This window comes from Podarcis gaigeae (genome assembly GCF_964106915.1).
Source record: "Podarcis gaigeae genome assembly, chromosome: 6".
Taxonomy (NCBI): domain Eukaryota; kingdom Metazoa; phylum Chordata; class Lepidosauria; order Squamata; family Lacertidae; genus Podarcis; species Podarcis gaigeae.
The window spans coordinates 63,632,314-63,659,562 of NC_139682.1; the positions used below are offsets into that span (position 1 = coordinate 63,632,314).

General features: G+C 39.9%; 1 protein-coding gene across 2 annotated transcripts in view; it reads right to left on the minus strand.

Annotated features, from left to right (window-relative positions):
* NEGR1 (neuronal growth regulator 1) overlaps positions 1-27,249 on the minus strand; it is a 451,249-nt gene that overhangs the window by 44,116 nt on the left and 379,884 nt on the right. The window contains exon 7 of one of the 2 annotated variants that reach the window (XM_083743114.1): positions 20,883-20,924. The exons of the other annotated variant lie outside the window; for it this stretch is intronic. Within the exon in view, the coding sequence (XP_083599240.1) occupies positions 20,883-20,924 (42 nt within the window). The remainder of the gene's footprint in view (positions 1-20,882; positions 20,925-27,249) is intronic. 2 annotated transcript variants of the gene reach the window in all.

Genomic DNA, 27,249 nt, shown 5'->3' on the forward strand with positions numbered 1-27,249 from the left:
TCTTTCTTTCTTTCTTTCTTTCTTTCTTTCTTGTAATTGCTTTGGTTCCCTGATTTATTTCTTTAGGAGGGCAGTAATGTTTGCGGGAGGCAGTGGAAGGCAGAGGTGCTCTGGTCCATGGGGTCACGAAGAGTTGGACACGGCTAAACAACTAAACAACAACAAAATGTTTGCGTGTAAGCAGTGTTGCCTGAATATCACAGGACTATATTTGCTTGACCATTAGTTTTGTTACAGATTAGATACAATTAAAAAGAAAAACTGCTGCTTTCAAGTTCAGATACAAGAGAACGGTAATGAGAAACACTATTTGGAAACTAAACATTCAGATACCTGTGGTTCGCTATATGTTGCTGGATGCCACATCCTATCAGTTCTAGCCAATGTGGCCATTGTTCAGGGATAATGAAGGGCAATAGACTCCCCTGTTCTTAAGGAAATCGGAGATCTAACACCATCCCAAGTAGCTTCTATATCATGAGTTTTTACAGCTAGGAACACACCCAACAATGTTATTTCTTAGATTTCTCAAAAACGTCTCAAAAGACACCGCATACATTGCCCAATATATTTTTGTATGTTGTTCAACAGGTCATAGACAGAAACTGAGATTCAGTTGTAAAATTCAGCAGATGATAAACAAGCAAACAAAAGTACAAGAAAAACTAAAGAGAATATCAAAGCAGCTTTGATTTCCAACTAAACCAGGCTGTGTTAATCACAACAAAACCCTTTTATGGAATCATGGGTTTCAGATATGCAAGGGTGGGCACCAGCCAGGAATTCCAACATATCTACAAGTAGGCTGCTTCTGAAGTCACTTGGTGTGATGCCTTGCTACTCTGTTATTTCTAGGTGTAAGATCCTGTCTTCATGTTATTGTTCACTTATATAGTCATTTGCTTAGTTACTGTATCAGCCACCTGAAGACAATCTATATATCTCCCAGACCTCAGATAGGACCACATTGCCAGTCTTTCGCCTGCATTAATTTAATCACAAACTGAGCAGTTTTTAAAACAGAACATTCTTACATATTGTTATACACCACCCCTATCTCCAAGCGTTGTGAGATTCCAGGGGTATCGGGTGCATTTTAACCCAGGATTTGTTTTTCCTTTTGGATAATTAGGCACAGCAGAGACTACAGTGTTTGTGATATATGGTTTTATTTACACATATTTACAACTTGAAGCCTTCAACGGAGGTAGTTCAGTGCATCAATATTCCAAGAGGTTTCTGCCCTCTCTTAGGCACAGAATTATTTCCAAGAACAGATCTCAACAGCACATCACTCACCAACCCTTGCTGCTTAACTTCAAAGTGCCATCCTAAATCCTACCCTCACAAAACACTGGTGTTGTCTTTTAAACTAGCCTTCCAGTTGAGGGAGCAAGGAAACCCACACTCTTGCAAATAAGATTTGCCTTTTCTTCCCTTTTGTCATGCTCTGCCATTGAGCTGTGGCGCATTCCTCAAAACCTAGTTTACTTACAGCAATCTAATCTGAAGGCGACTAAAGCAGGTGTAACAATAGCCTTGATCTGCTTCACCCAGGATGGGGTTCATCTGACGCACCTTGGTATTTGTGACAAAGCATTACATTGCACAGCTGAGCTGCTATGTTGTTTCTTTTCTGAAGCAAAACCATCTTTCCATTTAAGCTGAGGAATTTTTCCTTCCAAATAAATGGCGGTATGTTTCTTTAGGAAAGAAAGCCGAGATGTTACGATTTCCTTGGTGAGTTTCTAGACGTATACGTATCTTGGCCTCCCTTCCAACTTTTAAGAACAAACACTCCAAGAATGAGGCTTACTTTCTGTGACATGTTGCTAATTGTCTCCCTGGTGGCACTTGGGGGTCGGCATGCATATTCCCCAGCCTCTCCATGTGTAGCCAATGCATCTTGAGTTCTATTTTTGCCTACAGCTGTGCTATATGTTTCGGCTTCCACCATGCAGCAACTTAATGCTGTCTCACCCAACTGTTCAGCAATGGCTGCTGATATTGATGGGAAACGGCACAAATACCTCCTGGCAGCTGAGAAGCTGTGGGTTGAACTTGATGAGCAGATGGATGAAAATGTGAGGTATGCTCTCATATCAGAGCGTTGATTCCTGGATTCCAGACAAACCTGTCAAAATGATATTTTATTTAATATCATTTTGACAGTACCATGTTGACTTTTATTCTTTAACTATCTGCTTAGTTCTAAAACCATTTACCAGTCCTCAAGCGTTTGTTTTTTTATTTTACTTAGTAGCTTCTTCCATTTTTAGACTGCTTACCACCAGAAGATCTCTAAGCAGTTTACAGCAGTTAAAATGCAAATATAAAGTAAGTAAAAAAATTTTTAAAACCCCATCTCAAATGAAGTCAAGTTCTCAAATTTTTAAACTGTTTTACAAGCTTCCTTGCAAATTGCTCTGCTGTGTCGTTTTACATTTCAGTGGTATGTGAACAGTGTTGTAGAGCCAAATAAAATTTAGTTCCAATTGAAACAAAAATTCCATTTCTAATTTTCAAGCTTTTGACCAATGATCAGTTGGGCTTGGGGTTTCAAATTCCCAGTGAACATTGTCTCTGTTTTTTAGCAAACAGCTCAATGTGCAGCTGACACTGAAAAAGATAATTCTGCTTCCCTCCTTAGGACACCTCTGACTACTTATGCCATGGTGGTGATGCTTATTCCAAAAAGTGCTGATAGGCATAATGCTGGATTGTTGTTTCTCCTTATGATTTCTGTTTGATAGTTGTGAATTTTGTGATACTTGGATTACCTGCACAATTGCATACATAAGTTAGTCCCACTATGTTCAGTAGGGCTTGATCCATACGAAGTGTGTTGATGAATTGCATCCTAAATTACTCTTTGGGTTTGTAAGCTGACTTTTGAATATTAAAAGCAGGCTATCATATGTGTGAATAGATGATAGATAGATAGATAGATAGATAGGTAGATAGATAGATAGATAGATAGATGATAGATAGATAGATAGATAGATAGATAGATAGATAGATAGATGATAGTCAGTTTTGGGCAACTCTTATCACTAAGCATCTCTAACCCTTGACAGGGTCTCTTTCTAATGCCAACTATAAGTGAAAGTATATTGTTGATCATAGCAGAAGTAGTAATAATAAAGCTGCTACTAGTAGTGGAATTAATGAAGATGCAGATAATGATGATTTCTTACTGGCCTTTCACTATCAGGTGTCAAAGTAGGTTACAACAATTTTAAAATGCAATATTAAGAATCTGTTAAATCAAATGGTGGAAATATATGCTGCTTTGCAAATGCAGGTTTCTTTAAAATGCAAACTGGGTCAGAAATTAATCCCTCCCTACCTTACAAGGCTACTGAAGAAAATCCCTCTTCTGATGGTAGCATTGGATTTCGGGTAGGGGATCCCCCATTGGCATAAAAAAATGCTACCTCCCAAAGAGATTTTCCCTAAGACCACAGCAATGGAGGAAATATTTAAATTCCCTCTCTGTACTTACTCTGATCCTGTTAATTATCAACTCCCCTCGCCAGCTGACACAATTTGCATCTTTTAAAAGTGCACATTAGAAGCAGATACATTTCATTTTGTATCTTGTTTTGGCCCCGCTTTAAACGAGGAGAAAGGCTCCTCGCCCCAGCCGGAAGTGACATTGGACAACATACTTTCCTTTAAATTAACACCAGCCTCAGTGAAGGTGAATTATAGCTTCACTCTCTTTGGTGCCATCTTATATTTATGTGTTCCAGTCAGATAAACTTTTAAATCATTCATATTCCCTGGTTCTTGAAAAAACAGCAGACTTCAACTTCAAGAGGATTTTCTCCGCCTGCCAATATGCAATTAGTTTTTGCCATTGATTTTGCCATCTCTTTGGCACTTGCATCATTTTCTCAGTGCCCTTGCCTATTCAGTACATTCCCTTTCATGTAGATGAAGAGTAATTGTCCTGCTGATACACATGCGGGTAGTGAGAAAGAATGTAAGTGCCTTCAAGTAATAGTTATGCATTTTGTACAATGTACATATTTTCCTTTCAGTCAGTCAAATGTCCTGAAGGAGGTACAATAGACAGTAATTCAAAACAAGCCAATGTAGGCAAAATGACACCTGCTCCTTCCAAACGACACGGCTCAGATTGTGTCTTATGGGCCATTCAATAAGTTACGACTTCCTGAATAGAGATTTGCTTCTGCAAGTATGAAGGGCACGGTGCTGTTTGAAGTAGTGGCTTTTAAATAAGCATTTTAAAGATGCAGTCCACATAGCACTTATTCTGGAGTAGAATAATTCAAAACAATGGAACCTCTGTAGAATAAGTGCTTTTTGTTTGGGATTTTGGCAACAAATATTAAACGAACCATTCCCCCTATAATGTAGTCCAACATCCCATCTCACTCTAGAGGAGTGTTTCCCAAACTTGGGTCTCCAGCTGTTTTTGGACTACAATTCCCATCATCCCTAGGTAGCAAGACCAGGTCAGGGATGATGGGAATTGTAGTCTGAAAACAGCTGGAGACTCAACATTGCTCTAGAGTAGCCAAGAAACAGAACCCCTGACTATAGCAATTCATGCCTTGGTTGCATCTGGAGTGGGCTACTGCCATGCATTCTATATGGGGCTACCATTGGGAAGTGTTTAGAACAGCTGTCTAATGTTGCCACTCCATTGTTGACTGGAGTGTCAGTCACACCAAGCATTTTATACAAATTTTACAACAGCTAATTAGCTGCCAGACCCAATCCAAAGTTCTGGTACTGACCTTTAACACAAGAAAGAGAACTATTCATTAGGTGGGTTGTTGTAAAATGAAACCATTCTCAAAGGTTGGGGGGAATTTTCAGGTGGCAGTTCTTGCTTACCTTATCTATTCAGGTGACCCAGTGTGTGATTTTTTTTGGGGGGGGGCTTCCTCCCTTGTTTTTTCCTCCCTTGTTTTAATAACTGCATGGAAAATTCTAAGTTGCATGTGTGAAGAATCTCCTTAAGATCTGCATCAATTTCTGAGAATACATGGAGGCAAATGCCTAAACAGGGCTAATGGTTCTCTTTGTTCAAGTCAAGCCCTGTTTTGAAAATAAAAAAAAACAAACAATCCCATTCCATGTTTACTGCTATCCAAATGTTGTTGGACTAAAACACCCATCTGCCTTAGTCAGCATAGCCTGTGGCCAGGCATGATGGGAATTGTAGTCCAGATAGTATGGTGTGGTGGTGGTGCTCACCTGATCTTTCAACAGCTGAGTCACTGCTGCTTACTAGGAAGGCATGGTGGTGAGGCAACAAAGAGGTTGACACAAGGCAAACATATCAGCAGAGCCAATTTGGTGCTCCTGCCAGTGTGTTTGAACTGCCCCTCTCCTTCCTGGTAAGAGCAATGGCTCCAGCTGTTTGGAGGTCAGGTGGTGCTTACCTGACCATGCACCACCACACTGGTCCAAACTCACTGACTATCCCTGGATTATGATCTTGCCTATGGAAGCAAATGTTGCAGTGAATTAAAGGACTGTGTAATACATTCATGGAGCTCTTTGCCCTAGCACTGTGCTGAGCATGCTGTCCTTTCTACATGTCAATATGGTACATTCTAAAAACTAGTTATCAGATCATCAAAGGCCATTCAAACAATTTCCTCTTTTGTTCTGTTCTTCTCCCTTACATTTGCCCAAATGGTTGTGACATTATCAAAATTTGCTGTTCTCAGAATAGCAGGCGCTGAACATTGTATGTGGCATAATAGTTTACAAAATGGAGGTAAATTTGGGGAACTAATGGAGACGTCTGGCAAGTGAATCATCGTTTTTGACCTGAGGAAAATTAAAGCTAGTTTTAACTAATATGCACAGTTGTGCAATACAATAGATGCATTACAGGAAGGAAATAAAAAAGGTGGTTGTAAATATATTGAATTAAAAGGATCATGGCTTTATTAAAGGAAGAGAAGGACACCAACTTTTGATGATTTTGTGGCCCAATCAGTCTGAGTGTGAAACATGGGTGATGAATTTGGGTAGGGACATTCCAATTATTTTTGTGATTGGTGGGCCAAAGGGATTAAGAAAGAACAAGCTCATTCCAAGCTGATATAAGGCACTTCTTTCATCTCTAATTTTTCTCCCATAGGGAGGTATCAGTGTAGCTTGCCAGTCATTCCATTAATTTCAAAATCTCAAGTTGTACAAGGAGAAGGGGACGACAGAGGACGAGATGGTTGGATAGTGTTCTCGAAGCTACCAGCATGAGTTTGACCAAACTGCGGGAGGCAGTGGAAGACAGAAGTGCCTGGCGTGCTCTGGTCCATGGGGTCACGAAGAGTCGGACACGACTAAACGACTAAACAACAACAACAACAATCTGGCAAGGTTCACACTTCTTTACAATGCCGATTTCTACTCAAGCTATCCTAAACCTTCTAATCAACTAATTAAGGAGACTAACTTTCCTCTAGACTTTTATCATCAATTCAAGGATGGCCACTTTGCAAAGTTACAGATAGGTAGCCGTGTTGGTCTACCATAGTCAAAACAAAAAAAATTCCTTCCAGTAGCACCTTAAAGACCAACTAAGTCAGTTCTTGGTATGAGCTTTTGTGTGCATGCACACTTCTTCAGATACCTGATACTTCTTCTTTAAGGTGCTACTGGAAGGATTTTTTTTTTGTTTTCACTTTGCAAAGATCATTCTCACTATCATGGCTTGTGAGTACCTGGAGAAATTACTTCTGCTTTGCCTTTTGGTGGAGCAGCACATTGTGAGCCTAAGTGACGGATACAATCCACTGTCCTTAGATCACCACTAATAGCTCATTTCCCTGTACAATTTCTAGATTGTGGCCACAGATCCATATTCTCAAAAGAAATATATAAAAGAAAAGAATGGATAAAACATGTATTCTTCCTGTAAACCCAGCTGCAAGAAGACCAGTGTCTCTTTCCATGATAGCATCCTCTACAGTTACATAAGGCCACAAATATTCCTTATATACAGAAGATCTTCACTTGACTGTCCAGAAGTCCCTACGAATGCATTTACTACCCTTATGTGGTGAACTGGATTGCATCCTGCCATGGCAGGCAAGGAACCAGATCACCACTCAGATAGTGGTACTGGGATGCTTCAGGCCTCCACCATCTCAGGGAGCCCAGCAGACCCTTGGTTGGCTCTGGTGGGCAATGCCTGGCCACCAGCAAAGATGAAACCTATGCCTGGGCTATAAAAGGAAGTTAGACTGAGGTGGCTCCAGTGCTTCTGGACATCGGTTTGCCACTGGTTGACAGATCTAGGAAGGTATTTTACCAACAGTTCAATGTGGGACCTTGCCTGTAGGGATTTTGCCTTTCAACAAGAGTATATTATTGGTATTTGTCGTAACTTGGTGAGGGAAGGCTTTGGGAAGGATCCTTATCTGTAGAGGAAAGAGCCAAAATGAATCTTCAGTGAAGCCTAGCTTGGGGTGCCAACACCACACAACCAAGTCACTGTGGGAGACTCCATACCATGGTCTCATAGTAACTCTTTAGGTTGCCATGCAGATGGGTTGGGTGAAAAATTGGACCAGCAGGTAGGCTACCTGGGGAGAATCAGAAGCACCAGCTTCTCGGGAGGATGTGGGCTCTAAATATGGAGGGGGCCAGCCCCCTAAAAAAATAAAAAATAAATTTGGGTTGAAACTGCATTGGCCCTTAGGAGTTGGTGCCTATGGGGACAATGGATTGTTTTCCCATGCTATGATTTCACCCATACAGAGCCTCTTTTGGTTCTTTCTCCTGCCTGCCTGTTTCCCTCCCTGGCACACAAATGCTTATCTGTTACTGAAGTAATGCAGTGTTCTTAAAATAAATGGAAAGCCCAAGCTAGATAATTTGGAAGGTGATTTGTTTTTAAGAGACTGAAAACAACCAAACTACTGCATTTTTATCCAAAAACCGTATGCCCATCTGTAATTACAGAAATACCTGAGATTACTATAATTGAAAAAAATGATAACATTTGCCTATCTTCTCCCAGATTGCTTATTTACAGCATGTGACAACTGTTTCTGTTGAGCAATTTTCTCATTTCCTTTTCACATAGACTTATGAATATCAACAAGCATGCACATAGAAAAATACTGTTGGTTGGATTTATTTTTTAAAAGGTCTAAATTAAACAGGTTGATTATAGCCACTTCATGTAATGGTAATGAATAATGTGAAGTTGGAAGTGAGGAAAGCAGGAAAATTGCATATTCTTAGGCACATATTTTCAACAAAGTCTGTGAGATATGTAGGTTGAAGCATGAATCGTCAGCACCATCATGATTATGGCCAAAAGTAATTTTGCAAGGGCTGTGATGAATATTCTCCCATTTAAATTTCTGGATAGAAAATAACTCTTTGAATTGCCAACAAGTCATTGAAAGAAAAAAGCACTATTTCTGAAGAAAAATGTTCTTAAAAACAATATCAGATTTCTTAAAAAGTTACTTGCATAATTTATTTCCAACACATTCAGCATAGATTTATGTTCCCAAGGAGACTTATCAGAGTAGTAAGAAGCAAAAAGAACAATTTAAAACAATAATAATATTTATAGCATACCAACCAGTACAGAAAATTTAAACAAACCAAACCAATAGTAACTAACAAACCAAACCAAACCAAACCAAACCACACCACGTTGGGTCACAGCACATGGGGGAATGGCAGCCCGCAAAGGCACCCCCCCCCCAGAGATGGTGAGTGGACTTATGGGTATAGAGGCTAAACCAATAAAAAATAAAAAAACATATATTTATTAATCACAACTTCAAAACTCTGTGGAGCCTTTTGTGTCCTAATAAAGACCAGAAGCATCTTTAGACAATTCAAAAGGAAAAACTGGGCAAAATTGATCAATCAAAATAATGCATAAGGTGCTTGAAATGGTTGGGTATTCTAATTTCTCTTTCAAACAGTGGCTTTCATGTGTTGGACTATGCACAGCATAAGAGATGCATCAAAATAGCTTTCTGACTCGCTGTGGCAAAGCTCATTAATATTATAATTGTTCACAATTTGATACACAGGTCTAGAAAATGTTAATCAATGAACTCCAGATGACCTGTTTCAGATCTTGTTCTTACTTGATAGAAAATAATCTGATTATTTATTCAGTGAGCAAGTGAATTATATTGTTATGATTCTCTGTAACCAAACAGGTCTCCTGGAATAATCCAGTCTTTTTATGCATTATCCCATGAGTCAGCCAAACATTTAGCTCTTTAGTATAGAAACATTTACATTTATCACACAATCTTTTTTATTTTCGGTATTTCCCTGGATATTTTAGAACGTTCCTTTTTGAAACCTGCATTTGCCACTAACATTTCCATCTGTGTTGACTGAATAAATTGCTCCAGAGTCCCCACAGTACAACTGTTTTTGTCATTCTTCTAAAAGCTACTGTTCCATTATTTTTGAACACGACTCCTCAGTGCTTAAAACAGAAAGCGTTGTAAAGCAGAAAATAAATAACATTAACAATATATCATTGTTCTATGATTCACGCCATCTTGGATACTAATGGGCATATGATTCACGCCATCTTGCTGTTATGGCGTGAATCATATGTCCATTAGTATCCAACAACATAATTCCCTCTTTTCAAGTGCCCACAGACTTCACCTCAAACACTGAAATGAATCGGGGGGAGTTCCATGGGTAGGTTTGAGTTCTATGCAATTTGGCACTCAAGCCAATGAAACTGATTCAACATCAGTGAAGCAATGCAGTCTATAAATGTACACCAAGCACATAAATCATTCCTAAGGGCTTTAAAACATAAGAATGGTATCTTCCCTGACCCCCAATAAAAAAAATCACTACAAATTTGACAGGTACAGAAATGCCTCCCTGAGCAGAATAATAAAATGAGTTGATATCGTACAAAATATTTTCTATGAAAGGAACTTGGTTGTTCACTTGGGAGATGTTGGAGAATTTTTTTTTTTTTTTGGTCCAACCTCAGTTGATACAGCTGTTCTTGAGGCACATGACAACACAAAATCACTGCCACTTGATCATATGGGTGACAGTCCCTTATGAAACATGCATTCAGTATCTCTCTGGGTTGTGATAATCTTTCCCCAGCAGAAGTGTGGGGTCATATATCTATGTGAAAGTTTTTGATCCCATGAGTTAGCCAAACAGAGAAACAACCTATCCTAATCAATTTTAAGTTAGAAACACTTGAAAATTATGAATATTACTGTGAGGCCCAGGAGAGAGGTATGGGCTAAATGTTACAACTTAGGTAAATCCTGACATTTGTTGCTCCATTTATTTCATTCAATGGGATTTCAGCTGGGTAAAGTCTTGCTTTAAATCTGGGGTGGGGGGAGATGACTAACAGGGATCTTAGATAATGTTTTGTTCAAGGTCTTTCATTACTGAGAAAATGAAATACAAATCTTCCTCCATAACAGCAAATCCATGATTTATTAAACAGAATATTTCTGGCCACAATAAGACTGCAGATTTCAAGGATACCAAGTCCAGAAAACAATTATTTAAGTCCAAATTGGCATTGAAAAGAGAAGTAAACATGTTTCTTCTGTGTTAGTTCATTCTGAAAATTGTTATTTTAGTATCTTTTAATGTTTTAAAATATACTGAAGAAGTAAAATTGGTAGTAATTGGAATAAAAATAGTAAGAATTAATTTACTAAAATGCACACAGTGTACTTTTCATCTTAATAACAGACACAAATGGAACATCTCTCATTGAACTAACTTATACAAAAAGACACTTCATGAAATGAGCCAATTAGGAAAGGTCACTAATTATTTCCTACTAATACTGCTACTTGATTTTCTAGCATTTTATTTCAACTCTTTTCCCTATTTCAGTACTTCACAGAGATACCTCCTCCTAATCAATTTCAAGTTAGAAACACTTGAAAATTATGAATATTACTGCCAGGCCCAGTTTTCAAATCTATAGACCCATTTCATCATCTATAGAATCAGTAAGGGTAACTAAATATTAACACAGATGTCTAGGGAATATGGTATAGAATACTGAATACAAATATAATGCTAAACTGTGGACTTACACTTCTCATTTCTACTGTTATTAACATGAAACTAAGCAACTAAGCTTCACAGCTTCTCTGACTCATTGTATGTGGCCTTAATTAGATGTAATTGAGTTTTTTGTTTCTCATATAACATGCTGGATTTAGTGGAAATACTTGCCACCTTTCAAGTTTCTTGTCTTCACGCTGTAGAAAATCTTTTTGTTCCTAAGTTAATGCAGGCTCTACTTTATTAACTGTTTTAATATGTTCATCTTCTTGCGGAATTAAAGTATAAAAAGAAAAGAAAGTGAGTTGCCTCAAATTAGCATCCATGCAGTATTCCCCCCCCCCTTTTTTAACAAAGGAAATTGTCATTTGAAATCTCTTTGTTGTGGATAATAAATGTTCTCTCGCAGTAAGAAATGGAAAAGTAATTTCAACTTACAAAAATAAAAATTTACAAAGCACACCAACACAGTTCTTATAGAGGCTCTACGGGCAATTTTAGTACAGCAAAGAACTCCCAACACAATGGTAAATACAGACAACAATGTACATAAAAAGAACCAGATTTAATCCACGTATTTATTATTGTATATTTAAAATTTTACATCCCACTTTCCTCATGAAAGAAAGCGAAGGTGACTTTCACCAGTACTACATTGATTAGTTTCCCCAAAATTAGTGTACAAACAGCTGAGCTTGAACATTGGACAGGGTATAAAGAATCTTGGTCTGATTTGGTATGAGAGGTGTTTGTACTTTTTTCCCTACTAAGTATCATAGTGGAAAAATGTGGATCTTAACACGCCGAGTACAGCAGCCGCACCTGATCTTCTGCAAACAGCCCATGCCTCAAAACTTCTCAAGAAAACCTAAGAAATTCCTTTACCTGGCAGTATGCAACACAGAAATCCCTGACATAGAGACAGCCAGAGAAAAGTGGAATAGAGTAGTATATACCCATGTAGTATATACCCATGGTGACAGCAGTCATGAAATTAAAAGACGCCTGCTCCTTGGGAGAAAGGCGATGGCAAACCTAGACAGCATCTTAAAAAGCAGAGACATCACCTTACCGACAAAGGTCCGTATAGTTAAAGCTATGTTTTTCCCAGTAGTGATGTATGGAAGTGAGAGCTGGACCATAAAGAAGGCTGATTGCCGAAGAATTGATGCTTTTGAATTATGGTGCTGGAGGAGACTCTTGAGAGTCCCATGGACTGCAAGAAGATCAAACGTATCCATTCTTAAGGAAATAAGCCCTGAGTGCTCACTGGAAGGACAGATCCTGAAGCTGAGGCTCCAATACTTTGGCCACCTCATGAGAAGAGAAGACTCCCTGGAAAAGACCCTGATGTTGGGAAAGATGGCGGGCACAAGGAGAAGGGGACGACAGAGGACGAGATGGTTGGACAGTGTCCTCGAAGCTACAAACATGAGTCTGACCAAACTGCGGGAGGCAGTGGAAGACAGGAGTGCCTGGCATGCTCTGGTCCATGGGGTCACGAAGAGTCGGACACGACTAAACAACAACAAACAACAATACCCATGTAACACCTGCAGAATTGAAAAATGATCTAAGTAACATTAAAACAGCCACCTGTGCCATCAGACCGAGTCAAATCCAACAGTAAATACTTCACTGAGCTTACTGGATACCAGCATACCTTAAGCACCTGGGCATTATACCCATGGGCAGCTTTTGGAAATGTAGTCAACCACAGGCAGACCCAAATGACCTACGGTATTCAAACCCTTCTGGAAGGAAATGCTAACTAGAGTCACTCTGGCCCTAAACAAATCCCTCTCAATAAACACTACAATTGTAATAACTGACCACAAACATTGTGGGAGGGCAGAAAAGGAGGTTCCACCAGGCCATGTTCATAGCTTCCAAGAGATCTATAACAACGTTTTGAAGCTTTTTGCAGAGTAATCTCCTGGACCAAAAGAAGTGAGTGGCTGATGAAGTGCTTCCGCTAGCACAAGGTTTTCTACCTGTACAGCTGAACTGCTCCCTCTCCCCTGTGTGCCCTTGCCTCCAAACTGTTCTAGAAAGTTGGGGCAACTCCCAGAAGAGATTAAGGGGGCATATGGAGAGAGGAGGGGAGGGTTCTGATGCACAGCCAAGTTGTTGCACTAGTAGAAGCACTAGTAGATAACACCCTGAGAGGCACAGCACAAGAACTAGAACTCAGCAAGTCCTTAGCTAGGCACTAGACACAGCCTTGATGGTCACCTATTTTTTTACTTGAGCATATAAATTTGAACACTGCATTGTTTCAAAGCAATTGCATGAGTCCTGGAATAGGAGAAATACAGGATATAAATATAATGGTGAAGCATGGGGCTGGATCTTTAGCTGAGCAGATACTCCATTAAAGTGGCCCAAGAGGGATGACTCTGTCTGGGAGTCCACACAGGGGCAAACGAGCCAAAACACCTCTTACGCTGGCAGCCTGTGTTGGGTCGTGGCACCCAGTCCACATTGGGGTTGACTCCCCAGCACGGCCAACCCCACTAGGTTCTTATCAGCCGGCATGTGGGCTTTCTGATGCTGGATACATGCCCAATGCCTAAGCAAACCTACTGACATCTGTAATTAATAATGTTGTGGCCTATTTCAACCCAATACCCATCTCCTATGTTCATTTCCGTGTTCTACCCCACACCGGGCTGTGGTCATCGTGCCTGTGACAGCAATAGTCAGCAGAAATTAGTGGATTTATGCCACTAGTAGATTTATGTCCACACACCAACCTGCTTTAATAATTGTTCTATGAGGCTGCCTCAATGCTACCACATTACTGCTGACTGAAAAGCTATAGCTCAACAATAGTAGAATTCCCTCTCCCTCAGAACAGGTGTGATCTTTATGAATGCACAATAAAAAGGATGTCTCAGAATTAACTAAAATATTTCAGTGATTGATTATGATTGGTATGGGGGTATTATGGTATGGTATTGGGGGAAAGAGGGAATTATTTTGTCACCCATGTAATGAAGCCTGGCCAATGTTCTCCTTGTTTTCTTGATTTGCCAATTCTATTCATAACAGGCTGATAGTAGACATAGCTGTAAAAACCACAGATTGAACGCAAGGTGGTACACAATATATTTGTTCAATTCAGCTACTACTTAAATAATACATATATATGTCTTCTTTATATGTTATTTAGAACTCTTTGTTTTTATTTCCTTTAATTCCTAGTGGCATCCCAATGTAATACACACACACACACACACACACACACACACACACACACACGACTGGCATTTTTGGGAGGTGGATGCTTGCTTGCTTTTTTTTACTGATTTACAATCACAATTATAGTTTCAGTCAGGTGATGTTTACAAGCCTTAATTACAGCCTAGACTTGAGTCAAGAAATGCCTTGAGTGGATCATCCCATTATCAGAAGGTGGGGAGCCAATGTGCACAGATTCCCCCATCTTCCTGAGAATCTGTGTGTTCTCTGAAAAGCTGCTTTGAAGGGTTGGGGGACCTAGTGGCGTAGCGTGGGTTGTCAGCACCCGGGGCAAGGCAAGTAATTTGCACCCCCTAACCCGTGGATTTGCGCCCCCTAACCCTAACCCCCAGATGTTGCGCCCGGTGCGGCCGGCCCCCCCTGCACCCCCCACGCTACGCCACTGGGGGGACCCTCCAGAAAAAAAAGTGAGGGTGGCATGGAGTATTTGCTGGGGAAAGGGGTAATCAATTAAAATCAACTCCCCTTTTTCCACTTGTCAAACCTCAACTGGGTGAAAAACCTCAGCTGGGTGAAATCCTTCCATTTGTGAAAGAGCAATTAATTATTATTATTATTATTATTATTATTATTATTATTATTATTATTACTGGAAGGCATAGAATGCTGTAAGTCAGTCAGTAAGTAAAGATTCAAGGAATCAACAGAACCTCTGAGACTAGCCTATGTCCATTTGGATCATAAGGCTATTAATGGCTACTAGCCACGAGGTATGTTTTCTACCTCCAGCGGCAGAGACAGTATGCATCTGAGTAACAGTTGTTGGGAATCACAAATTGGGAGAGTACTGCTGCACCCAGGTCCTGCTTGTGGAATTCCCATACGAGACCCGAAATTCAGCCATATAAGTATGCAGACATTTGTACGGTTTCTGTTATATATAATGCCAAGTTTCCTTTTCTGCTTTCATGAAAAACATATGCCACTTTTATTGTTTTAAAACAATCAGTTAATTGGGGATTCTTTTTACAAAACAGGAATGCAAGCAACATTATTCTTAATATAGATCTACCTTCTGTTTTTTGTGTATCTACCACAGCCTGTAAACTAGGAGAGAATGCTTGCCTTAAGCACTTTTAAAACTATATCTGAATGGCTGTCATGCTCGTTGACTATAGTCTAACAATAGATTTCCAGTGGGTGCACAAATCCAAATCACAGCATTATGTAATATTCAACAATAGTCTGCACTTATATCCCCACAATAATTATGAACTGCACATAAAATATGGCTAGATGTATGCAATAGTTTTTTGAGAAAAGTGTTGTGCTAGATCAGAGCAAAGACCCATCCAGTCCAACATCCTGTTTGCATTGTGGCCGGCCGAATGGAAACGGAAAGCTTGCAAACAGCACCTTAATTTGGCAGTCCTTTTGCTACTTGTGATTCACAGCAGCTGGTATTCAGAGACCTACTGCCTCCAGCCCCTAGTGGCACAACACAGCCATCATGGTTAGTTGCCTTACTCTCCATGAATTTTTCTATTCCTCTCTCAAACCAGGCAAGCTGATGACCGTCACTACATCTCATCAGAGGGAACTGCATGGTTCTAACTCAGGCATAGGCAAACTCCGGCCCTCCAGATGTTTGGGACTACAATTTCCATCCCCCCAAGCTAACAGGACCAGTGGTCAGGGATGATGGGAATTGTAGTCCCAAACATCTGGAAGGCCAGAGTTTGCCTATGCCTGTTCTAACTACATGGTCTTTGAAGAAGCACCTTTCTTTAGGCACTCCTGCATCTTCCATCTTCACCAGTGGCTCCAGGTTCTACAATTATGAGAGCGGGAGAAAACCTTATCTCTATCACTTTCTCCATTCCATGCATCATTCCATAGGCATCTCCCCCCCCCTTAAAGCCCCAGTGTTTTAACCTTTTCTCACAGGGAATTTGATCAAGCCCCTTGACCATCTTGCTTGCCCTTTTCTGAAACTTCTCCAGCTCCTTAGTATCCTTTTTGAGAATATTCACAGTGTTCCAAGTGTGGTCACACCATAGATTTGCGTAACAGCATTATGATACCAGCAGTTTTATTTCCATGGAATTCACCCTTTTTTGGGGGGGGGTGTTGCCACACACTGCACTGACATCTTCATTGAGCTAGGAACTGTGACTTCAAGTTCTGGTCCTGATCAGTCGCTACCAGTTCAGATCCCATTAGCATACATATGAAGTTTCGGAGGGTTCCGCCCACCCTTTCACAATAATATCTGATAAAATAGGTTAATAGATTTTTAAACCCGTATATCAAGACATCACATGCATTCCGTATGCAAGGAAACAACATTATGAATATTTATTCAAGCTCGTCGTCCTTGCATTTGAGGCTCATCTGATCAAATCTCTTGATCACATGGTGTTTTTTCATTTCTTGAATATAGCTGGCATAGTGAACCTATGAGCATATTAAGCTGCTTTTATGTGGAGTGAGACCAACTGCCTATTTCAACTGGCAAACAGTCCTCCAAGGTTATGCAAGTAGTCACAGCTCTGAAACTTGACATCCTGTTAATTGGAGATGCTAGGGATTGAACGTGAGATTTTGTGTATGCAAATCATGTACTCACACTGAGCTGTGGCCCCTTGTTCAGTTCTTGAGTTCCTATTAATATTTTCCCCAATTATATAAATTCCTCTTGGCCAATCTACTATAAAACAATCTGCTTTCTGCAGTACTTTGCTTGCAAATGTTCATCTTCTTCATTTTTAAGCTGTAAATTTCCACACTGCATCAACTTTCACCCAACACTATCTTCAGTGGAGATTATACATGTTTTGCAATGCTTTTCATTTAGTCATAGTTAATTTTGCCTGTCAGTCAATGATCTTCATGTAGAATTTCAAGCCAATTCTTGAAGTTCACTAGAAAATGTTCATTTGTTGTTGTCTCTCCCTTTCTCTCTCTTCATTGCTGCCAGCATTTCTGAATCATCATCAGTTGCAACAACATTGATCAGTACTGCCTGCCTCTCAAAATGTCAAACATTTATGTTTATGGTTTTTGTCCAGATGATATTTTCAGGGTTTGTGAAGGAAATCCCTCTCCAATTATTTTTGATGTTGACTGAAAGTGAACAATGGCTAATTAGCAGCTAGCATGACAAGAAGAAATGTTCATCATTGAGAGGTAGTTGGGTATGGTATGATGAACTAATGGGAAATGGAAGTTCTGCCAATGATGTCAGCAAAACAGAATCAAAACTGGGACCAAGATAGGCTCTTTAAACACATTATACTCATTTCTAAGGCTGTAATTTCCCCCTGTCATCACTGATTCCTTCTTTCTCATGAAAGCCTCCTAAAACAGTGTAACATAGGCCACCTATAAACATTTCTGTTTTCAAAAGTACTCCATAAATCTTCATTATTTTCACTCCAACTTCATTTGCTGACAAGGAATAAACAGCTATTAAAAACACACAGGCCTAGATTGCTACATTTTAGTTGTACATTCAAAGTGTTGAAAGAACTCAAACATTAAAGCTAAGCAATTTACATCGCCAGTGAGACAAAACAAAATGATACAATATCTATTTCGTTTAACGTTAAAATAAACTGGCCACGATCCAGCATGAAGTCAGACACATTAAAGCCCATTCGTATCTGTTATTAACTCCTTACTGGATTGTAGTGCGCGTTATTTTTTGGGGGGGGGGGACTGTTCAGGGAAGTTTTTAATGTATGATATTTTAGTGTTTTCTGGTTTCTATGGAAGCCGCCCAGAGTGGCTGGGGAAACCCAGCCAGAAGGGCGGGGTACAAATAATAAATTATTATTATTATTATAAGGAAGCAAACAGATTACCATCACCATCACCATGAAATGTTTCAGGGGTGTTTTGTAGGTGTAATGACCCATCCAAAGCAGCTTAAAATAAGAAAACGCCACACAAAAAAGAAATCAAGGGTACAAAAATAACCAAAGTCATTCAATCTCCTCAGAAACCAGGAAGCCAATAAAAGGACCTTCTGTGGTTTATTTCTGTTTCTACACTGTGCACTGCTTTGATGGCTTCATGCTGTGAAGTAGTCAATAAATCTGTACAACAACAACAACAACAACAACAACAACAAAGGTGGAGAGATGAAGCCACAAAGACACCCACTGCCTGTGGAACACTTATAGAAGAAGTGAATGAAATAAATCAAAAGGGGACCATATTAAGAACCCATCATTCCTTCTTGTTCCATCGGTGGGTTTCTTCAAGCATTAAGCCATTCAATTACAATCATCTGGAGTGGGACCAGTCCTGCATCCACAAGTTGACTGAAGGTCTGAAGAAGGAAACTTCTTGTTTTGCCAACTGGCAGGGGTTCATTTTGGACATACAAATGGGATAAAGGGTAAATATTTTTCTTAAACAGCTAAAAGCAAGCTACAAAGCATTACAGCTATGCTTACGGTCCCTGTGGTTTCTGGCAACCCCATCAGCAATAGGGGGTTACGTTAGTAGCCTTGACAATATTTATGCATTCTCGCTACAGCGAAAGATCAATTAGTCATTGGGCGGGTAGCAGTAAGATGAATGGATACTCCCTACAGCAGGTATTGCCACTGGATCCTGCCTTTATCTAGAAGATAAATCTTCTAGATAAGGCTTACCTAGCAGATTGAGTGTCCCAAGGAATCTCAGCACATAACTAGCCATGGGGAAGCAAAGTATTATGGAATACTAATAAAGAGACAGTATTAAGAGTTTGAAGATCCCAGACCCACAGGATTTCTAGTCCTGAAAGGAGCATTGCTGCATGCCACCTAAATCTTCATGCAAGGTGATAGCAACCCTTGCTTCTTTGCATGTATGTCTATGTTCCCATTATGGCCCTATCCTTCTGGGGAAAGCTTCAGAATTCTCAATAGCGTCCACTTGCATGTGCCTGTTTTTCACAAAGCAGACATAAAATGTAGCCTTTCTGGGAAGAGATGAGGGTAGCTTATGTGGCCATTGGCCACCAACTTGGAAAATCCTCTGCAGTGAACCACCAATTCTTTACAGTGCTCATGAGGGAATAATCTATCTGATGGCTGTTCAGATACTGTTCATACTGTTCAGATTTGTTATGATCTTTGGTTGAGCAACAAATCTACTGATTGACTGTAAGTTTTAGGCTCAGACGTAGGTATGGGGAGGAATGTTAAAACTATAGAAAAAGTGAATCAGAACACAATGCTCCTCAGCCTGCAAAATGTTTCAATTGAGGATCACTTTCTAAAGAAAGAATGTGCTCAAACAAACAGCTAACAACTTGGGTATAAATGAACTTTAGGTTGAATTAAGTTTTATAGCATAGCACTTTTTTTATAACTCTGTGGTAAAATGAAAAGAAAAAGCAAATTCTAGTGAGCTATATTATCAGCTATGTGGCAAGTGAGACTACCAGACAAACCCTAAGCACGACTTTTAAGTGTTTCTTTCAAGACACTGCTAGATTAGTTCGTTGCACAGCTGTGTCAGACACTGCATGAATGACACAGAAAACACATGAGAATTTCTACAGAAGCAGTGGGAACTCTCATTCTTTATAGTTCAAACTATACATCTTCAAAGCAGGGCAAATCTCCACACTAAAGACTACCATATTTCAAAAGTTTGCGAAGCTAGAATTTTGGTGTCAGCATCTGCCCTCGGCGTTGTGGCTACCAGGGGTAGGCCAAGTCTTTGCTGAAGATTTGTAGCATGCCTGTATCAAAACACTGCTATGGTTTTGTGGAAATATGCACTGGTTTGGCAACAGAACCTGTTTCCACAGTTCTGATTTTTTTAGAGGATAGGTAAAGAAAGACATTCCCTAAGTACTATGAAAATATATATATACAGCCATTCTACCCATCAGGGTTTTTGGTTATTGTTTTTAGAGCAAAAGTAACTTCTGCAGGTGTTAGTCCAGTGAAATTATGGTAGGGAGTAAATAACAGAATACCCCTCAAAGACCAAGGAATGATTCTGTCTTTTTTATTAATCGAGAGATGGAAAATCTGCATTTCTCTCTGAAGATCTCACCCTGTAAGTTAAAATTAATAAAATTCTTCATCTTGTGTTACTTCTGCTCATGAAGCTTTGCTATGTGAACAACCTTTACAGAAAAAGGTACCCCATCATTAGCACAGCCCTGCAATCGGTCATAGATGTTCCAACACAATATGCACAAAGGAAGAGCCAGGGGGGAAAGAAAACTCACACAAATGCCTTGCTTCCAGCAAAACAGCCAACAATCAATTTAGCACAGATAATACCACAAAGAGAATATAAAAAGCACAAGGCATTTCACCACTAAGCCAATGCTGTCTGCATCTGCTGTGTGATCTTTGGGACAGAGGGAAACAGAGAAGCGCTTTCATAAAAGAAATCTACCAAGGCAGAATAGCATTTGCCCAAAGAGCAGCATAAACGATGAGTGCACAAAGACAGGAAAGAGACAATTCAGCAGTAATATAAGTAATACTGCTCAACACCAACTGCGTGTCTACTGGCATGACAGCAACATATATGTTGTCATTCCTTGGAAAGACAGAGGGAGGGAAAGAGTACCCAAGCATACTTTCGGGGTGTATGTGGATACTGACCTGGGCTTGAGACAGGACTAGTAGTAGTAGGCTCAATAATTTCTACAAAAAGGGAAAAGGAAGAAAAAAAAAGAACATTTGGATATTAATCACATATGGAAGACAAATACAAAATGAGACAGTCATCGGTCATGGTCATGCAACAGATAATGCTTATGAGGTTAATTTAGGAAACAAGGAAAACAAACAAAACCCACCAAGACTTTGGCGTTTTCTGTGAAAATCATGCAATAAGCAAAAACCGTGTTCATGGGTGACACACATCAGTTTCTTTATTCATGCATCACTAAGACACAGGAGTCAAAATAAAACACTCTGAGAGACAAACTACAGCCAAACTGCCTTTGCTGACCTACCCTTGAAGTTCTCTGATAAAGTTGTCTGGTAGGTGACTGAAATCAGCATACAAAATACACCTTAATATCCATCTTTTAATGTGAATACAGATGTAATTATCTGCTCACACAACGGATTTTTAAAATTTTATTGGGGTTTTTAAAAAATGAATATGTCCATACAAAGGTCCAAAATACCTTTCAGTGATTTCTTTTAATCAAGGATTTTTTTTTAATGCATCAAATGGACAAAAATGGTGACATACATTTTGGTTTAGTAAATTTGAAAGGAAAGTTTAAAAGAAGGTTCACAGCAGCTCAGTGAGTCATGAAACAAGGCATTAATTTAAGGTTTTCTCAATACAGGCCAACTTTAATTTCATTTAATTGGTGGCATTCAATAATGTCCACCCCCCTGTACAATGGAAATCTGCTTGCATAGCAGAATGTAAACTTTTTCCCTTCCCCCTTGCAGCTCCACAACAAATTCGCTCCACAGGGTCCCCCAACCCTCTGGAGCAGATTTTGGGGAACATGGGTGGCAGTTTCAAGGGAGAAAAGAAAACAAAAGCCCTGTGTGTTCAGGGGGACACTTCCATGAACTACATTGGATTCCACCCATTGACTTTTATTAATGGCCAACAAACAAATCATATCAGATTTATAAATATAGAGAAGGTACAAACCAGTAGCAGTATTTCAAACCAGAAGCAATATTTTCACACCAAAATCCAATTGTCCACAAACACTTTTCTTCAGAATTAAGTCACACTGATTTAGTGCAAGTTACTTTTAAGTAAGTATCCAATGGATTGTAACATACCATTTTTCACTTTTCATTTCCATCTATATTTTTGTCACATTCTGCCTGACACAGCATACGCAAATCAAAACCAGGCTAATACACAACTCAAAGAATTAAATTCAAATGACCATTTCTTTAAAATGCTGCTGTATTTGAAATGAAAAACATGTCAAAATTGTGTATCATTATATTCTAAGCACTTTTTTTTGTAAAATACATTCTTTCAGCTCTCAAAAAAGAAGAAGAAAAGCCACCATCAACTTCACCTATAAATTAGCACATTTTTTAAAATGGAAAACGATTTTGGATTGGCACTTCTCTGATAATTATGCTACTTGAAGACCTTGACCTGCTATGCAGTAACTTCACAATTCCTTTGAGAAGCTAAAATGCATGGCCTTTGAAAGGCTATTATTTCGTATCATATACTGTCAATCATATCCAAGGATTGAAGCCACAGTATTAATTCTCCCTCCCTTTTGCTCAGACAGCTCGTAGTTGCTCTTATGCTGACTTGAAACGCCATGGCATTACTTCAGATCAGAATTCAAGCATCACTCTATTATATGGTAAAAGAAGTAAGGAGCATTAAATTTTCACTCACACTTAGAACACATTAGCTTTCTTGGGGAGTTAACCTAACCCTTTGCACATATTGGAATTATGTATAAATACTGGTAGGGAGGAATTCTTCTACATCTCAGGAGAAGAAATATCCCTGCAAATCAAGTTTTGTTTTATTTCTTCCCTGTGGCACACCAACAACATGCGTTCACGGAAGTGATGATGGCTGCCAGAAGCTGAAATTGTACATCAAGTGTGGTAGTGAATGCAGTAGATCCAGCACACAGATTAGTATCCATTAGAGAAACGAAAGTACAGTAACTTGAAGATGTTCATAATTGCCTGTTGCTGCAGTCCTATCACATTTACAGAGCAATCCAAACCTGGATCCACCATGCTTGATTAGGGGTTGGATGGGGGTGGAGGTAGAGCAGGAAGCCCTGATAGAAATCAGTGCGCCTTTCCAAACAGCAAGCAGCCAGCAGAAATCCCTAGAACAGGATGAGGCACAAGAGGCAGAAATAGCACAGGGTCTGCTGGATAATTAACCAACCATACTGTTATCATGTGATGTTATTGAGACTGGCCTGGGTCTGGAAACAGGCACAGTGAAAGGACCCCTGCCGCGTTCCCCTCCTTCTGTCCTGTGGATGTGGCACTGGCTTAAAGCAACCTGGGACAAACCCCATGTGGAATGGAAGAGCAGGGTGAGTCAAGGAATGTTTGGTCTGGTTCAAATGTGCTCAAAAGCAACTCTCAGAGTATGGCTGTGGGTTAAATAATCTGGCCTGGTGGTTGCAAAGAACATGGGGCAATGATTTATTAGGAGGGTGAAATATTTCAAGCAGTCAAGATGAAGCTTATTAGGAAAAACATTTTACAAAAAATAATAATTCCCTGTTAAAGCCAAAAAAGAGAGTGGTGAAATTATCAGAGAAAGAAAAACAATTCAGTTGCCAGAAGGAATCCAGATAACCAGCATGGAGTAGAAAGGAACTTTGGCTGGGTTTGTTAAAAGTGCTGGGAATTGTAGCTCTTTGAGGAGCCTCCTAACAAGTCTCAGCACACTTAAATGAACTACGGTTCCCAGGATTCATGGGGGAAGGGGTACCAAGATTGCTAAAGAGTACTTTAAATGTATGGCACATATGTGACTGATTTAGGGCTCCAAGAAATGTACACAACACTTTCAATACATCCATAGTTCCCAAGGAATTGTGGTTATCTTTATTTTTAAAAGCATTATTCAGTGGGGATGATGACATAAATTTTCTCTCTTGCTGTTCTGTGATAACACGTTATTCCAACACTGAAAAGGTTAATCTTCCTCCCCCTCCCGTTTGGTCACTTTATAGAAGCTATAGGGGCCATTTAATACAGTAAACATCATTCTTACAATATTTACGGAGGCAATTCTGCTTGCCATAATAATCTATATATATCTCAGAGTAAAATTTCCACAAAATCAGTTTCTAAAGGTTGTCCAGGAAAAGAAATTGCTTCCTTTTACCTGCAAATGGGATCGTTGAAAAGAGGCCTCTGTGCATTCACACCCATGTGACTAAGTCACAGCTCATAGCCTTTGAGGAATCATCAAGATTGATGCAGAGTTTCCATTCTTGCCAAGTCTTGATATAGAAATTATAGCAGCTTTCCTGAAATTTGTCGTGCTTTCCGTACATCAGTTTATGGGTGTTTTAACCTGTTCACAGCTAAACATCTGAAGTCTTGTGAACAGGACATACGTGCAAGAGAACAATTAATACCACATAGGCTGATGCAGTGCTGCAGCATGCGAAAGCTACATGCACAAAAGCATCCTGGCTATTACATGAAACAAGGAGTTGATAATGAATTGACATGCAGGATGCAACTGAAGTCCAATGAATTCAGGGTGAGGGTTGCATTTTCTGCAGGCATCTGCTCTTCAGGATCAAGAAATGGGACTCTCTTTCCCTTCCTCACATTACATTTCCCTGCCTTCACATTACTAGTGAGTAGGCTGAATTCTCAGAGGCCTCTTTCAAATAATTCCGTTCACAAATCCCCACCATTTGCTCCCCACCACAAATCCCCACCTTTCGGATGATGGCAAAGAAGCCAAATCTTAATCTGGATAAAATGAGGCACTGTGGGTGAGGAAACCAGCTTATCTAGATGGAGGTGTGTGATCAGTCCTGGATGGGATGACAGTCCCCCGAGTTAGTAGTTTGGGGGGGTTCTTCCTGGATCTGAATCAACCTATGACAGGTGACATCCATTTTCAGGAGTTCCTTTTATCAGATTCATTTGCCACCTGTGACCCTATGTCGCAAAAACAGACCTGACCATGGTTATTCATGTGCTCTGATTTCATACAGATTAAGCTACTGTAACATGTTCCACATGAGGCTGCTGTTAAAGACAGTTTGGAAGTTCACGTTGGTTCAAAATGAAGCTGCCGTGTTCTTTATGGGGCCAAGCAATCGGAGCACAGAATACATGGTGCTCCTTCCAGGAGAGATGCTTTCAGAGAAGGCTCTTTAAAATGGAAACCCTTTCATTATTTCCTTAAAACCAGGCGTATAAACCACACCCTGATAAGCTCTATGAAGTTTCTGGCTTTTAAGCAAATGTTTCGCAATGATCTGGGCTAAACAAACTTTTCAAACTGATTTCTTTTATGAACATAAGGATGTTGTTGGATATAGACATTCTTAATATAAATAACATTACTACACTCAGTAAATATTGTTGCTTTGTGTAATTTGTGAGAGGAATAGACCTAAAATATTGTTATGAAACAGAATACAAAAGGAAGAAGAAGAGTTTGGATTTGATATCCCGCTTTATCACTACCCGAAGGAGTCTCAAAGCAGCTAACATTCTCCTTTCCCTTCCTCCCCCACAACAAACACTCTGTGAGGTGAGTGGGGCTGAGAGACTTCAAAGAAGTGTGACTGGCCCAAGGTCACCCAGCAGCTGCATGTGGAGGAGCACAGACACGAACTCAGTTCCCCAGATTACGAGTCTACCGCTCTTAACCACTACTGATAAATCAATAAAAGCAAGCTTTAGGAAACAGATTCCAAAGTTAATGTAATGTTCCAAAAGGGCCACAGATAGACTGACTAATCTTCAGAATCTGCAGAGATGTTTAGAATCAGTAAACACCTAGATACTGGATTCTGCTTCCTCACCTATTTCTCCATTGGGTGTTTCAGAAACAAATGTTTAGTTTTTGAGTATGTAACCCATGGGAAATAGCTTCCACAAACCACTAACATACACAACGTTCCCAGCTTTCTGAATTCATGCAACTGTAATAAGAAGCTCTTCAATTCAACATATTTCGAATAAAAGAATGATGCTCAGACAAAGAAATGGTGGTATTTTTATATCACTATTATGTGAACATAAGGCACTGCATTTTTCTCCTTCAGGAAAACCAGCAGTAGAACAAAAGGTTGTTCATAACAGTCATGATGTCTAATCTGTCATGTGTTAAGGCTTCTATCCGATTTTTAATGGGAAACATAATTAATTTTTAACTGCCCCATTACAGCCATCCATGCCTCCTTGTAATGATTTTCCCTCACACATGCCCTTAGGGTAGTATATCAAAAGACACTGGATGGGAGAAGCAGAAGTGGTAGACATCTTCAGAAATATTTCCTCGCTATTTATCCACTTATGACTTTGTAACATGATATATCCCAGTGAAAATCCAGAGCAGTAGCCATTTTGCTATTTATTTTTTCCACAATACAGCAGTACTACAAAGGCCATTGGCTGTTTTTAGCCAAATGAAATGAATAAATTAAAACAAGTTTTGCACATCATGGCAACTTTTACTATGCCACAAATAATGGGAAACCCATTCCTCCTCCACCCCCCACCGCCAGGGATCCAGAGAAAGCAATGTGTATGTTGGAAAGCTTCAGCATAGAAACATAGGAAGCTCTCTTATACCAAGTCAGACAACTGCTCCAATTAGCTCAGACTTGTCAACATTGACAAGCAGTAGCTCTCCAGGCAGGAATTTTTCTTGCCCCGCATGGACACCAGGGATTAAAACTTCCCCCAGGTGGGATTGGACAACTGACTGAGGTAGGCGGGGACCTCCAGGTATCCCACCTGAGGGAAGGCAAAGCCAAGCCTATGCTGATGGGGCCACTCCATATCTAGGGCTGTGTGCGTCCATGCAAAGGGCGCCCCCCGTTTTAAGCGGGGAGCGGTCATTCTTGCCCCACTTGGACACCAGGGATTGAAGCTGGGACCTTTTGCATGTAAAGCATGAGGCAACTACTCGTGAGCTACATCCCTTCCCCCCAAATCCTGTGGTCCTTCCCCCCAAATCATGCGCATGGTTGATTATTTCTTCTGGTGGGAGTATCCCACTCTAGAAGCCCTATATTCTACAAGGAACAGAGGGGCTGCCATCAGATGGAGGGGTTTGAAATCCCCCATGCACAGATGGTGTTTCACTTTGTTCATACCATTTTGCCATCCCTTATTACCTAACGAGACAGAGGACGATGATTTTGAAAGGAAACATTTTATCTTCACAAACCTGATTCTTAGATCTATATTCTGAATCTACGTTATTCCATTAACAGAGGGACCAAGCTTCTTTCCAAAGGGATGAGGTTGGCTGATACTTATCATCATGCTTATAGTAGAC